Here is a 16,468-nt window from a genome sequence, read left to right as displayed (position 1 = left end):
TAAAATGAATGCAACGTGTACTCATTCAGCAATGCAGAGAAGAGTTTTAAGAAGAATGTTCCGAGTTTTAATGTCTATAACTAAAGCAATAGCATTTAATCAGTGGAATATTTCAAGCAATGTTTTTTTGCTTTTGCTCTGGAATTTATTTTTGCCATATTTCCACTTTTTTTTCATCTGACAAGGGTTGTGAAAATAGGAAATAATGATCTGATATTTGGTATTGTCATTAGCTTTCACCTGGCCTCCTCTCTCCAAAATCTGAATAGTCAAAAGCCACCTAAAGTGATAATGGTTGGATTTGTTTTAGAGCAAGGTCCCAAACACACTGCAGAAATAATCCAGTTTGAGATTGCTTTAAATAATAATTTAAATAATATTTAATAAATGTTCTGCTCAGTTCTAGGGAATCCTGATAATTGATGTTTATTTTGGCACCAGAGCTCTCTCGACAGAGAAGGCTAAATGCCTACAAAACTATAGTTCCTACAGTTCCCTAGCATCGAGCTAGGGCAGATAAAGCGGACTCAAACTGGTTATGTCTGCGCGTGTTTGGGCTAGGATGGACAAGACAGAGTTGAACTTGCATAGCCTGTTTGGGGATCTGTGCTTTTAAAACGGGTGGGCAATCGCCTGCATCACAGGGCTACAGATAAATGTCTCAGCTGTTCCAGAGTGGTGTGATGTCTCTTTTTGACAAACATTACATTTGGGGTGTTTAGTTTTTTTTAAAAAAAAAATGGTTTGGGGTTTGTAGAGGGTAATCTAACCAAACCACATTTTTGGAGTTTTTTTTGGGGGGGGCACAGATTGCAGATCATTTTATGGGGAAGGGTTCACAGATGTCCTGCAAATCAGGGCTGGGAGCTACAGGCAGCCTGTAGGCCAGCCTCCTAAACCTAACGCCATCCTAAACCTAGCAAGGAACAAGAACCAACATTGCAAGCACTTGACTGCATACTCTCTCTGTTATCTACATGCCTAGAATATCAGTAATTCTTATTCTCAATTCTCTTGCTTAATCAGGCATCATATTGGCTGTTCTGCAATTATATTAGCATATACTGTACAGTATATACCTGACTATAAATTGACCTCATGTATAAGTCGAGAACAGGTTTTAGGGCCAAAATTATGGATTTTGATATGACCCGTGGGTAAATTGAGGGCAAAACCTAGGAGCATGTAACAAAGGATATAAAGGACGAAGCAAAAGAAAACAATGCCAAAGGACTTACAAAATTCCAGCAGGCATCACTGTTTGTGCTCCCAATAAAGGCTGGATGGATGAGAGTAGAGAGAGGTCAGTGGTTCCAGGACAGATTACAGTCTTGCATTTCACCAGGGGATGGTTCCTTTTTTGATAAGAGTTAAAGGACAGTTCTTACATTGACCTATGGATAAGTCAACTCAGGTTTTTTGGATTCATTTTTTGACTGAAATTTCTAGACTTACACAGGAACATACACAGTAAATCAATGAATAAATACTGAATAAATAAAATGACATCTCACTCCTTTTGTGTGTTGACAGCTTCCTGGGGTTGAGGCATGTGAGCATTACACCTTCCGCTATGGCCGTAACCCACTCATGGAACTCCCTCTTGCCATCAACCCCACAGGCTGTGCCCGCTCAGAGCCAAAAATGAGCAGCCATGTCAAGAGGTTTGTGTTAAGGTATTTTCTTTTAAATTCACATAGTACAGCCCAGGGTTTATAGGCTATGTAGAATACATGTGCTTCTGTGTGCTGCTTACAAACCCTGTTGTCGTTGGCTGTGTATGTGCATGTCCAAGCCAGGGGAGCTGCTTTGTTGTCTTTGCTAGCTGGCTTTGAATGTCTGTCTGTCTTGAGGGGGGCTTTTAATTTAATGTGTCATAAAATTCAGAGAGATCTTCAGTTTTTCTTCTATGTCTCTTCTGTTATATGACCCATTACTACAGGCCTCATACCTTGAATAGCACCAGCACTTCGAAATCATTTCAGAGCACAGTTACAGGAGAACTAAATGCACCTTACAGTAAACAGTTTGTTCATTCAAAGTCCTCTCAGTACCGAAAGATGAAGACTGAATGGAAATCCAATGTCTACTTAGCACGATCACGAATTCAGGTCAGTTACATCATCTCTGGCAAGAGGTACAGGCCTGAATCCTATTAGTCTTTCCCAATCAGAGTAGAACCTTTGAATCAGTGGTTTGAATAGTGAGTCAATATTTAAGTAAATCCCATTAATTCAATATCTGTGAAGTCAAAGACTTTCATGGCCGGCATCCCATAGTTTTTTGTGGGTTTTTAAGGCTATGTGGCCATGTTCTAGAAGAGTTTGTTCCTGATGTTTCACCTGCATCTGTGGCTGGCATGGAAGTGAATGGGGGCATATATATCCTGTGTGACCCTGGGTTGGGAGGAGTGATTTCCATGTTAATCTGTGTATTGTTCTGTTGTTGGATGGTAAGGCCTCAGGGTGGGAGGATGTGCAAAGAGGATCTATAATTAAACAGACACAAATCCTCTTTGCATATCTTCCCACCCTGAGGCCTTGCCATTCAACAACAGAGCATAGTGTGTGTGTGTGTGTGTATTCATACACCCAACTCATTTCAATTCCAGCATTCTCTGAAGATGCCAGCCATAGATGCCGGTGAAACGTCAGGAATAAACTCTTCTAGAACACAGCCACATAGCCTGAAAACCCCACAAAAAAACAACTGAATATCTCTTCTCCTCCGGGGACTAACAATAGGATTCAGATTTTTATCTTAGAATTGTTACCACTGTCTCTTCCAATAAAAACAATGTGAAATGCATTTTGAAATACTACTTGTGTAAGTACCTTAGTGTTCTCATTTCCTAGTTGATTTAGGCTGTAATTATTAATATTCTCACAAAGGAATAACCCCAGCTCAACACAGTGGGATTTATTCCTGAGCAAACACACATAGGATTGCATTGCAAGTTTGTCAAAAAGCATTATCTTTGTCATTTTAAGCTTTTGGTACCCTAATACTAATTCTTTCATACAGTACCAGAAAAAGTAGCCAAGTTTGTACACTCTGGTACTTTAATACTCTTAAACTATCTGCTATTATATTTGCTAGGGCTTGGGCTTATATGCTGCTAGAGACATTGAAAAGCACACCATGGTCATTGAATATATTGGAACCATCATCCGCAACGAGGTAGCCAACAGGAAAGAGAAGCTTTATGAATCTCAGGTATTACATAAGGCAACTTGATCTTTGTTTCACGTACTCATGTAACAGCAAATGTAAACTTTTCTGTAGAGGAATCTGAACTATACAGGTGTTCATTGAGTGAATCTGAATCTTTTTGAATGTTTAAATCTTGTATCCTATCTTCAAGTGTTTTTGGAAAGTTTTCCAAAGCTGTATCAAAGTATAGCCAAATATGAACTGAGATACATGAACAGAGCCCCCTTTGGAAGTGTTAACACTTCCCCTGTGCTACACAGAGGAGGCACACATGTGAACAGTTCACAGCAATACCCGTCTTTGCTAGTTCCCTGTAACTGTAGGCACAGATTATGTGTGACAGGCAATGCATTTAGAGGAACTGAGAAGATGTGCTTGAGTCTGCCTCTGAAGGTCCTGCACCTTGTTCCCCTTTCCATTTGATTATTTACCATGTATACTCCTCTATAAATCTAAAAATTTATACCCAAAAATTGTCCCCAAAATCCCAGGTTGACTTATTTACGGATCACTATGGAAACGTGATAGCAGCTCTTTCAGATTTCCCCATGCCATGCGGAGAGGAGTTTAGCAAGAAGGGGCCATGCAGAAAGAATCCTGGGATTGATATTGCAGTTTGTTTAAGAGTCCGCCCCTCGCTTGGCTGAAATGAAAGCTGAAACATGAAGAAAAGGCTCAATTAGAGTCTCTCTTGCCATATGCACAATACACACACGGAAGGAGCCTCCAAGTTTTACCCTCGACCTATCCACAGGTCATGGCAAAATCCATAATTTTGGCCCCAGCACCTGACCTCGACTTATACATGAGGTCAACTTATAGTTGAGTATATATGGTAGTCTCAAAGACCAGCCTTCCACTTCTTTAGTAAGCAAACATGCTTGAATCTGAATCTGAAAAGCACATACTTTTATGCATCACTTTTTTAATTCCATGATGGTACAAATTTGATTGCCTTTTCTCTCTGCTTTCTCCCTTAGAATCGTGGAGTGTACATGTTCCGCATTGACAACGATCATGTCATTGATGCCACGTTGACAGGAGGTCCTGCAAGGTGGTATCATTTTTGGAAATCAGCTATTTTCATTTTACTCACTTTGAAATGCTGATGGTGTGATACAGCATTTCTAAGATCAATTACTTGCATCTGGGTGGAGCCAATGCTGGGCATGACTATTAACAGTAAAATCAGTTTACATCTTTTGCATTTTAAAATTTATGGTTGAGTTTCTTATGTTCTTTTTCTTATAGGTATATTAATCATTCCTGTGCACCAAACTGTGTGGCTGAGGTTGTAACCTTTGAAAGGGGACATAAAATCATCATCAGTTCTAGTAGGAGAATCCAGAAGGGGGAGGAGGTATGATTTGTATGGTTTCTGGTATTATTTGAATCTTTATAGCTGAAAAATATGTTATTGTTTCTGCAAATTTCTAGGTCAAAAATGCAGGAACTAAATCCACCAGCATTTCTTCTTTCTGAAAGGCTGTCATGAGTTCATTTTGCTTTTGGCTGATCAAGGTGACAACTGTAGTCCCTTCCATGAACAGCTCAGAGTTTAGACCATATGTTAAGAGCCATTCTGAAGAACAGCAACACTATGCTTTATAATACTGGAAAAATTGTTCCCAAATACATTGAGATATGTATCTCCCATGCCAAAATTTTAGCACTTCAGCCTGCACATTTGATTCAGCCCTATGTTGTGACATGTAAAAATGCCTGTTGCAACACACTATTTAGGGCCGATGGCATACCAATAGTGCTGTTTCAAAAATATGGGAAACAAAACAGTGCCCCATAAATTGGAAGCACTCAGTATACTTTCCAGTCCCCGAGATAGGAGAAGCAAGCAAAGTGATGTGCAAAATTCTACTACAAAGAGGTTTACCATATATGTAGTGAGAAATGCCAGCTGTACAAGCTGGGATCAGGAAAGAAAGAGGCACTAGGAATCATATTGCAAGTTTGTTTTTTAATGGAGTGCACCAAACAATTTCAAAAGAAAATCAGCCTGTTTTATAGATTATAGCAAAGCCTTCAGTTGTATAGATCAGTGGTACCCAAACTGTGCTCTTTAAAGGATTTTGGATGTCAACTTCTAGAATCCCGGACTATTGGCCAACATGCCTGAGGCTTCTGGGAGCTGAAGTCCAAAATCTCTTAAAGGGGCACAATTTGGGGAGCACTGGTATAGATCATGATTGTGCTTAAAGAAATGGGTGTGCGATAACATTTGATTGTTCTGATGTGTAACCCATGCTCAGGATAAGAGGGTACAATTAGGACAGAATCAGGAAAAATGGAATGGTTTCCAATTGGCAAGGGATCAGGCAAGACTGTATCTTATCACCCTGTTTAACCTGTATCCTGAACATATCATTCACAAAGCAGGATTAGACTCCGAGGAAGGAGGTGTGAAAATTGGAGGAAGGAACATCAACAGTTTAAGATATGCATTTGACACTATAGTACTAGCAGAAAATAGCACAGACTTGGAATGGTTACTGAAGAAAGTCAAAGAAGTGCAAAGTGCGGTTTACAATTGAACACTAAGAAAACAAACATAATGACCACAGATGATTTACATAAATTGAAGATGATGAAGGCATTGAAATAGACGAAGTAGATGATGAAGGCATTGAAATAGTTCATGATTTTCCATACCTTGGCTCAGTCATTAATCAGAATGGAGACTGCAGTCAAGAAATGAGAATTCTGGGACTTGGAAGGGTGGCTATAACTAGACAAGATCCTGAAGTGTCAAGATACATAATTGAATATTAAAGTTAGGATTGTCCATGCCATTGTATTTCCCTTTTGTATGAAAGATTATGAAAACTGAACTCTCCCCAGAAGCCAAGATGGCCAAGACTGTTGTTTCATTACATTATAGATGAATTTGCAGTTCACGGCTGTATTGATGGAAGTTGTTCTTTTATCCATAATCAGTGCTAGCCACTTAAAATCTAACAATGCATGACTACGTTAGGAATGTGCTAAATATATCTGCAAGGTTTCAGTAAGTGCTATTGGTTTTGCAAGCATGAACCCAGACTGACCATACCTTTCTTTTCAGCTCTGTTACGACTATAAGTTTGATTTTGAAGATGATCAGCACAAGATTCCATGTCACTGTGGAGCTGTAAACTGCCGAAAATGGATGAACTAGATGCATTCCTTTGCTGTCTCCTGGGTTTGCTTGTCCCAAGGAAGAAGTGATTTTGATGATGATGTTCTGCAGGCTGGAGGTTGGGGTGTGTGAAAGCAATCACTTCTATAAATTGCATGTTCTACTCCCGCGTAAACCAGCATCAGAAGCAAGCTGACGGGATACGCAGTTGGTGCCTGGCTTCCCGGGGATACAAGCGGTGCAACAAATCTCCAGACCAGTCCAGCACTTTTGATTTTTTGAACTCACTAAGGAGAAATTGTTGAACTTGGGCAGAGAAGCTATAGCTGACCTGCTGAAGGGCAGTGTGGCATCAATGAATGTAGACTGAAATCACCAGCGAAAGGGAGACGTCCAAAGTGCTGGCCACAGCCTTACTTATTAAAGGGGCAGGCCCTCTAAATACAGAATAAAAATAAGTTTAAATAAAAGTAGACACCACTGAACAAGGAATGTACTGAAACGACTTCCTTAGGGATAGAGCTAAGGGAAAAAATAACTTGCACTAAAATACATTTAAAATACTTGATTCCATGAGTCAGTTTATTGTAGTTTTTTGATTTCTGTAAAATAAGAGAAACTTTTTGTATTTATTATTGAAATAAGTGAATGAAGCTATTTTTAAAAGGAAGAGTTAGAAGCCAAGCTGCTGCTGCTGCTGTTCTTTGCAGAACTAACAAACCCTGTTACTTTGTACAGAAGTGTAAATATTTTCAGGAAGAAGAAAAGAACAGTATAAAAAATAGTAATTGACCAAATGCTACCAGACTCTGCAGCAGTTCAGGTGCTTATTATTAAACTTTGATAGGGATGTTACAATATGATCTCATGTATTACTAAACGTATGCCATTAAAATTGTTATGGAATAACCAAAATCTCAATTTAAGAGAGGTTTGACTTTATTTTTTTAACCTTTGAAGCAGGCTCAATTGTGCTCTATCAATAACTTTTTTAAGTAACCCTTAAGATTGGCGCAGAGCATGTATATTACAGCTATGACTTTTGTAGATGTCTGAGAAAATTTAGACTGACTGGTTTATTTTGTTTGTATTATATTGTTACATCCCTATTTCTTAAATCAGGTTTTTTTGTGCTTAGGATTTGTGATAACTGTGAATAACTGCTAAAACCACCCAAAATAGAAGCTGAACACTGATTTTCTTTCCCAGAAAAAGTAGAGGGGATTACATGAACTGTTCAGCTTACACTAAAATCATGTAATGAAAATAGAAATGTGTAGTGAAAGCGTAAGTCTAATACAATAGCTGCCTTCTTTAAAGATAAAAACAAGGAAAAAAATTAGATGTAATTGTGCTTTCATCTGCAGGACTCTCGCAATAGGGTTTTGGAAAATGTAATTTAAAGATGTGTTTGTATGGATTGTTTTTGTTTACATTTCTTTAAAAAAAATAAACACTGTTTGTGTTTGCTTGTAGAAATCTAATCAACATTTTGAACCAGGTTAGTTTTTTATTTTGTACTTTAAATTCTGGTACTGACACTTCACAGTCTAAATATGAAAGAAAATGAAGTTTTTTGTGTGCACAGCTGAAGTGGACTGTAAAACTGTTGGTATATTCAGTGATACAGTTCTGAACTTGTAATGTATATGGCATGATGTATTTTTATCTTACAGAATAAATCAATTGTATATATTTTTCTCTTGATAAATAGCTGTATGAAATTTGTTTCTTGAATATTTTTCTTCTCTTGTACAATATTCCAACATCCTACCAGTATTTGTCCTACAGGTTTTTTTTTCTGTTCTGTATAATAGTTATCTAATGTTGGCAAAAATGAATTTTTGAAGTATACAGAGTGTTATGGGCTTTGAAATTTGTGGAAACAGATTTGGAAGATCAGCATTTACAAATAAAATATTTTACATCTATAAATATCACCTATATATTTCATTTGAGAATGCCTGTTTGTGTTCAGATGTAGACATATAGCTGCTTTCTAATAGGAGACTGCATTGTGTCCCCTATAGAATATAGAACCCAAAGTTTTCAACTAGGAGGATTTCCTAGGTCCAAAATATTGCAGAAATAATCCAGTTTGAGACCACTTTAACTGCCCTGACTTACTGCTAGGGAATCATGGGAATGGTAGTTTTGCGAGACATTTAGTCTTCTCTGTCAGACAGCTGTGGTGCCACAATCAACCTCAATTCTCAGGATTCCCTAGCACTGAGCAGAGCATTTAAAGCAATCTCAAACTGGATTATTTCTCAGGATTCCCTATAAAAAGCTAGGGCAGTTAAAGTGGTCTCAAACTGAATTATTTCTTCAGTGTGTTTTGGATTTTACTCTTAAAAAACCCAACACATTATTAGGTAGCTCAAGGTTTCTACCCAACAATGAAACAGCTATTACAGCTATCTTGAAAATGCCTGCTGAGCTCCAGCATTAGAAGATATAGCTACATCTGCCAGTGCTACCCCACAAAATCTTCTAATCCATGCAGCCTCCCCCCAACAAGGAATTTCTAGGACCCTGGAAACCAGAGAAGGTAAGCAATGAGCTGTTTCCCACTACTGGGAAAGGACTGGCTATGTCCCAGTACCTCAGATATTTCTCTGAGGGAGACACTTTAGGTCATACCAGTGGAGCAATGACCATAAAGGTGAACTGGTGTGATTAGCAGTACGGCCAGCAACATCATAATTACTGAACAAGATCGCAGCAGATTTGTATTTCTGAGTTTTTACAATTATTGCCACTGCATATGAACACAGCATGGTAGGTAAAGCAATCCTGTTGTCCGCCTTCAACCCATTTGACTTAAAGCAACTCTTATCAGGGGGTTTTCTTGGCAAGATTTGTTCAAAGCACGGTTTGCCTTTGCCTTCTGCTGAGGCTGAGAGTATGTGATGTGCCCAAGGTGATCCAGCAGAAATCCATCGCTGAGCAGTGAATCAAAACCTAGTCTCAAGAGTCGTAGTCCAACATTCAAACTGCTATGCTCAGTAACCAATTTTAATCCACGGCGATCAATGTATCTGCACATTTCAAACCACTGTATCACACTCAATGTATCGTCCTCAATATCCTATGACAAGACATTTCTTTGGCCTAAATCCAGTTAATCACGTCACCAATTAAAACAGACCCATTGAATCAATGGTGGTATCCAAAGCGCTGGCCTGGATACGTACTCGGGTTGCCTTGGGGCATCCTTTACCGATGCCCCGCAACGCTAGGACATACTCTGTACAGCAAAATGGCGGCGTCCTGTCTACATGGGCACCGCCATTTTGACGTGACGGACACGCTGTGTCCAAACAGCGTGGTGCAGGTGTCACATCATGGCACCGCTGTAGGGCGCTTGTGGCACCCTTTCAGCTGCACCGAAACGAGCTCCATTTTGGAGCTCTTTCTGCTGTGTGTATCGCTGGCGCAGCCTTTAAACGGCTGCGCCAGCGATACAGAAAGAAAGTGGCCCCTTTCCCCGCCACTGTCGGGGTGTCCTTGGGGCATGAAGCCCCAAGGACACCCCTTTCCAGGCCGTGGGGAAGCGGCATTTTCCCGAGGCCTGGAAAAGCTGCCGATCGGGGCTTCTGGGGCTGCTGTTGCTCAGCCCCGATCCGTCAGGGAAAGGGGTGGGTGCAGGCCACCCCAAAGGGGCGGTCTGTATCCCACCAATGTAACCCAACATATATATGTTGACTTAGGTTACCACTGATTCGATAGTTATAACTGTAGATGTAATTCAGGCCTGTGTTTAAAATCTGTGCTAAATGAATCCCATATAAGAAATGCTTTCATTTTCAGAGAAATTCAAGTTTCTTGCAGTTTATTTACATACATATATATATCTTACATCTTCATAGCCATTTTAAACATATATAGCATACACCTGTTTCTGCTAACCTCACTGCATGGCAACAGAGACCAGACAATAAAGTGTCATATTTTTCTTTTAAAATCCTAGTTTCATGCAAGCCACAGCCAAAGGTACCTTCCATTCGACTTTGCCCTATCCAGTTCTGGCCATAATCTGGAGCCACATCCATTTCTAGGTCTGTAAAAGGATGCCCTTACCCAGAGGAGATGATCAGAGCACACTATGGAAAGAGGTGGGGAAGTCCTGCTGCCTGAGGAGATGTCTATTTGCATAAGTTTGGATACTGGCCAGTCATCAAAATTAAATTACAGTAACTATTTTAAATACTGCAAGACAAAGGACAGATAAAATTGCAATTATGCAATATTAAATTAACTGGACTAAAATGAAATACACAAAGGACTATGATGAAAGACCAATTAAAATAATTCAGCCATTCGCCAAATGAAAGTATAGTACCATGATATTTGTGCAAGAAATAACAGCAAAACAGAGTACATTTCTGACAATAAGGATGTGTATGCTTTAGTTGCATTTCTTCACTAATTAAATCACATTATTGTTCTAAATATTATTTAGAATATTTTCCAGATGCCAGAGAAAGAACGTAATTGCACTTCTGCTTGTGTAGAGAGTAAAACGTGATAGTTACAGTTTCTGTTCCATCATTAGAAATATTTGCTTTAAGTGCTGAATGTCAAAAATATCAATCTGAGCTTCAGGTCCTAATTCAGTTCAGCTAAAGGCTATAGAAGAAACGAGTCTTTGCTTTTATTCAGCTCTCCAAACGCCACTGTTGAGGGAGGGAGCCATCACAAATCGCCATGGTCACATATCCTTTGAGGCTGAACGGCTCAACCACCTTCATGCACTGCCCAACAGACACCTGATAAAGCCGGTTGTTTTTCTGGAGAGAGAAAAGTATCAAGCAACAGTTGAGATGAAAGAAAACAGGGATAACTTCATTGCTGAGATCATAAGAATTCATCTTCTTAGGGCTTCTGTCCAAACTTCCAATTGTGCCATTATAACCCTTACTCTGAATCGTTCCCCTCACAGCTAGAACCAGGAGTGCAGGAAAAATCATGGGAAATCTGCTTCGATGGCTATTGATATTTATTATTGATAAATAATATTTATTAAATAAATTTATTTATCAAAACAGATTCTGATTTTGAAATAACTGGACATGGTAGGTTAAAAGCGCCTATTTCAAATACATATTCTCTCCTTTTTACCAAGCTGAAAGAAGCATGGGAATATATAATGCCTTTCATTCCCACAAACCTCTTTAAAAGCATTCTAGAAGCAAAATAAAAATGCCATGCAACTGTTACATGTTTTCAGATGTGGGTTGACTCTTTCTCTCTCTCTCTCTCTATTTGTGTGTGTAGGAGAAATTCTTCCTAATTAACCAGACAGGAGCCATTTGCCTATCGGATTAAACGGAAGAAACTCTACTTGCCAGACAGAGAAATAATCTGCCCCTTCCTCTGGTAAATTACCAAGGTTAGCTATTACCTGCACCCGGATCCAAAGGTTGAGTATTAACCAATAATGCAATAATTAACGATCCTGTATTTTCCCCTACCTGCTTTTCTGCCTTTAAAAGTAAAAGGCAGCAATTTCCAAACTTTGGTCCTCCGGGTATACTGGACCAACTCCCAGAAGCCCTAGCCCGCTTGACCAGCAGGCAGGAATTATGGGAACTGAAGTCCAAAACATCTGGAAGACCAAAGTTTGGGAACAACTGTTTAAGGCATTTGTCCTAAACAGCATAGCTAATGATGAGAAATGAAAGGAGCTGCAATCTAACAATATTTGGATGGATTACAAGTTCGGTACAGTTAACCACACTACCCTAAAGGCTTGCAAGATTTGGTAGTCAGTGGAGTGGGCCAAAGACAGTATGTACTGTGGGGTAAAGAATGGGATGTAAACACATGAAGTATTCAGATTATCAGTGCCCAAACCCCATGGAACACTGCTATCCTCCATCTGATATATGAGCCCAGGGCTGTGTAAACCTAAGGAGAAAATGTTTTTCACACAGATGGACCCTACTGGATGAAAGTTTTCCCTTTTAAGGATGTAAGGCCAGCAAGGTTTTACCTGTGCAGTCTCAACAGCATCTAGCCAGTACCTAAGTGTAACATGCTGACATCTGAAAACCATGTTAATGGGAACTATTACTCCTACAATCCATTAGATTTAGAACTTTCCAACATACAAAGAATTGAAACTACTTAACCTTATTGTCAACTCACCCCCAGCACCCACTGCTGAGATCCTCCTGAGCCATGGCATTTCATAAGGCGCGGTGGATCAGAGGTGCGGGTTTCAGATACATCCAAACACAGGAGACTGTTTAGGATTAGCTCATGATCTTCATTGTAAAGCCATACCTAAGGGTGGCAATAATTAGCATGTTAGTGCCACGTGTATCAGACTTCAAAGGATACTATTATCTGACAAGATGTAAATGGTTTAACCTGCAAAACAGATTATATCAATATGATACACCTCCTGCACCTAATGTGACATCCTGTGTCTTCTTTCTTCTATTAGTTCCCCCAGTGTATAGTAACAACAGGGAAACTAAAAATACCTTGCAGATGATATTGGACTCCACCATTTCTAGCCACTGAGCATGCAGGGATTGATAGTAGCTGGGAGTTCAACAATGTGTAGAAGGACACAGGTTTCTCAGGTATGACTCAGGGGGACAGAACTTTAATTATGTAATTTCTGCACTATACAATTCTCTCCATATATAGGGACTCCAGTCCCCCCAGAATTCTGCCCAGTGAAGTTGCACTGATTTTGCTTGGGATTTTTGTCATCTTAAAATGCAGTTACATGCACCTGGAGAGGCTTAACAAGGAAGCCAAGTATATCAAAATAGGTCACCTCACAGCTGTTTACGTGTCAGAAAACAAGTACTGATTTCCATACTGTGAAGATATATATTTCAGTATGTTTTATAGCAATTTGAGGTTCCTGCCTGCAACTTCATTCACTGAAAGCAGGGTTATCTAACACGAGATATTCCAAGATGTTCTACAAGTCATTAAGCATTGACTGTTGGTTTTGCAAGTCACTCTCACTATCAAGATAAATTTAAGGATGTTATCTTGAGAGTTGAAATAGCTGATGGGAGACAGAAAGAGAAGAACTTGTTTGAATGAACAAGTAGGTTCGTGTTTCAAAAAATTGGCATTTCATGCCATTAACTAAGCCACAGTATATTTTCATGAATATATATTTATTAGAGGAAGGGAGGAAAGATGGTCAGCAAGGCTCTCCCTGAATAAAGATTCTGGCTAAATTTTGACAGAGCTTAGATACAAGAAGAATTCCAAAAAGGAGGAAGAAATGTTTTTGCCTGTTTATTGGAGCATTTGGTGCTTTTCTTGGGTATGAACTATGCAAGTTCTAACAATAATTCTATCCTCTATCTTTTCCACAAAAACCTTTTGGAAAAAGAGGTAGTGAAATCAGAAAGGGAGGGGGCCACTCTGTAAGGGTCCTGACAAGATAGTGCTATTCAGCATTTTTATCAATGACTTGGTAAAGTTATGAAATCTGCAGATGACACCAAATTAGGCAGGGTAGCCAACACCCCGGAGGACAGGATCAAAATTCAAAATGACCTGAATAGATTAGCTGAGCCAAAACTAACAAAATGAATTTCAGCAGGGAGAAATGTAAGGTACTACACTTAGGGTGAAAAAAATGAAATGCACAAATATAGGATGGGGAACTGGCTTGACAACAGTTTGTGTGAAAGGGATCTAGGAGTCCCAGTAGACCACAAGTTAAACATGATTCAACAGTGTGATGTGGAAAGAGGACATAAGCATGTCCTCTGTTCCATCATCCAAGTCATTCTGATTTGGTCAGGCCTCACCTTGAATTCTGGGCACCACAATTTAAAAAGGATGCTGAGAAGGTGGAGTGTGTCCAGAGGAGGATGAGTAAAATGGTGAAAGGTCTGGAAACTATGCCTTATGAAGGGGTTGGACTGGATGGCCCTTGAGGTCTCTTCCAACTCTATGATTCTAAGAAGCCCTTCGTGATCCTGGAGTTGAATGAGTTTTTGTTCAGACTAATCTGAGAACAGGTCACAGTTGATGCACCCTCTGGTGGTCATGATTACTATTCTCAAAATCACCAATCAGAAATGGCATGTTTAGCAGCATCTTTGATAATGTGGCAGGCTTCCAAAATAGCAAGCAATTACTAAGAAGAGTACATGAGCTCAGTGGAAAAGAGGTTAATGGCTGCAGCATGAGCCACAGTGAATGGGATCAGTGCCTGCCTTTGCTGCCTTTGCAGAGTCTGCAGACAGTTGAGTCACATGTGGTTTCAGCAGCTGCTGCTGGTTGCTCCCTCATAATTTCAACAAGCTTCCTTTTTGTGTGTTCAGGTTTTCCAGTTTTCTTTACTATCACAAGCAGCAGAGAAAAGTAGAAAGGATAAAAGTTAATGAGAAGCTACACAGCAGCAATGGGAGGAAAAGAGGATCCTTTGTTTTAGAACACAGAACAGTGGCTAAAGGGGGTAATGAAACCAAAGATGAAAAAAACAGATGAGGTATGTTGAGAACAAATAGGAAGAAGAGAAAAGCGGCATCTGCAAAAGCAGTAATTGAAGGAGGAGCTAGGGAGAAAAATAAGAAAAAGAACTCAAGCTACACTGTTCTTGCCTTCTCAGCAATAGGAGATAACTCACAACTAGATGCCTTCAATGACAAAAGATAAACAGCGATACTGCTTTTAGTACTGACTGACTATTCTCCTGACCCACCACTTTCTAATCAACCACTATTTATCAGTTATTAGGGATTTGAAATGCAAAATAAAGTAGCAGATCCATCAATATGTTATTCCAGCAAGAGATTATACAAGCACTTAGAAACAGCTTTTAGGCAACCCATTTCTGCAAATAATCAAAGACTCTGCAAGCTTCCAGAAGCTTGGTTCAAGTGAAGCAATATTTTCTACTTCAGTCTGATGTGCCATCTTCTCCCCACCTTGCACCAGCATCCTACCTATGAGCAAAGGATATTTGTTTTATCATTTTACTGAAGTGGGAACATGATTGGGAGCAAATTTAAAAAGAGGAATTGAATACTGGCAGTAAGGAAAACAGATGCCCACAATTAGCTACATAGCTTAGCTAAAAACACTATTTCTTGTAAATTGGTATCAAATGACCATTAAAAAAGATCTGTCTTCATCTAGTTTATATATATGCAAAGATTTCTTCTTTCTCCCTTTTTGTTTTACTATGGAGAATTGCAAATGGGTTTTTGTTTGTTTGTTTCACAGTACTGCTTGTTAGTTGAGTGTATTAGATCTGGTGTCAAACCATTTATCTGGCTTTTTAAAATCCACATACACATAGACTTCATCCTGAAGGGAAAATACAAGAGGCCTGTAAAAAGCTATCACATTTTGATACCTTGATCCATGTTGTCAGTCTAAAAATACTGAGGAAGGAATGAATATAGAATAGAAACCATAGATGTCCTAAGTGTCAAAGTTAGAGATGACCAGAGCATGTAGTGACAAGATAGCCTAACAGTGCCACCTTTTGCGTTTTGAGTTAGTTTTACTCTAAATGTGCATAAGCAATATAAAACAGGAATGGAACAACAAGCAAACAAGAAAATGGCAGCTACATCAAAGCAAACAGGAAAAAGAGTACTGGCTTTGAGCTACTTGCCTGATTTTGATCGCTGTAGTTACACTCTCTGACCACAACAAGTCCTCCTTTCTGACTTGGATGGCCTTGAGCAACCAGACATTTATCTGTCTGAAGATGACGTAACTGCAAGGAGGAAAAGAGCATACAGCTAAGATGACAATAGAAAAATTTGAGAAACAGAAGAAAATGTCCAACTACAATTCCATTCATTCTTGATATAACCTGTGAGGGAGAACGAGTTGATGTGACAGGTTTGGGGTGAAGAACTACTAAACTGACAGTATGTTCTGGTCAACAACATGTATGACCAGAAAATACCTTTTTATACAATACTAATAGCACCATTTGCACTTGATACCAAAAGACAAAAAAGATGTCAAAGATACAAGCTACAAGCAGAGATAAGGCATGCAGTTACTCTTTAGGAGTTACCTTATTTCTGCCTTATCAAATGAAACAACCAGAGCACCACAGCACAGATCACCGCTATGATAATTGTGAAATAGCGGTCTATAAATAAAACA

At 39.3% G+C, this 16,468-nt stretch overlaps 2 protein-coding genes across 2 annotated transcripts in view; one reads left to right on the top strand and one right to left on the bottom strand.

Annotated features, from left to right (window-relative positions):
• Positions 1–8,281, top strand: part of KMT2C (lysine methyltransferase 2C) — a 192,377-nt gene extending 184,096 nt beyond the window's left edge. The window contains 6 exon segments of the mRNA XM_042475758.1: positions 1,534–1,676; positions 1,943–2,111; positions 3,100–3,216; positions 4,194–4,267; positions 4,465–4,573; positions 6,293–8,281. Of these exon segments, the coding sequence (XP_042331692.1) occupies positions 1,534–1,676; positions 1,943–2,111; positions 3,100–3,216; positions 4,194–4,267; positions 4,465–4,573; positions 6,293–6,385 (705 nt within the window). The 3' untranslated portion in view covers positions 6,386–8,281.
• Positions 8,282–10,164: 1,883 nt separating this feature from the next.
• The window catches only part of GALNT11 (polypeptide N-acetylgalactosaminyltransferase 11), a 42,146-nt gene continuing 35,842 nt past the window's right edge, over positions 10,165–16,468 (bottom strand). The window contains exons 10-12 of the mRNA XM_042474793.1: positions 15,963–16,067; positions 12,500–12,637; positions 10,165–11,139 (exon numbers count right to left, since the gene is read on the bottom strand). Coding sequence (XP_042330727.1) covers positions 11,008–11,139; positions 12,500–12,637; positions 15,963–16,067 — 375 coding nt within the window. The 3' untranslated portion in view covers positions 10,165–11,007. The remainder of the gene's footprint in view (positions 11,140–12,499; positions 12,638–15,962; positions 16,068–16,468) is intronic.

This window comes from Sceloporus undulatus, chromosome 6 (genome assembly GCF_019175285.1).
Source record: "Sceloporus undulatus isolate JIND9_A2432 ecotype Alabama chromosome 6, SceUnd_v1.1, whole genome shotgun sequence".
NCBI lineage: Eukaryota > Metazoa > Chordata > Lepidosauria > Squamata > Phrynosomatidae > Sceloporus > Sceloporus undulatus.
Note: the sequence above shows the minus strand (reverse complement) of the source record. Positions and strands in the feature narration are given on the sequence as shown.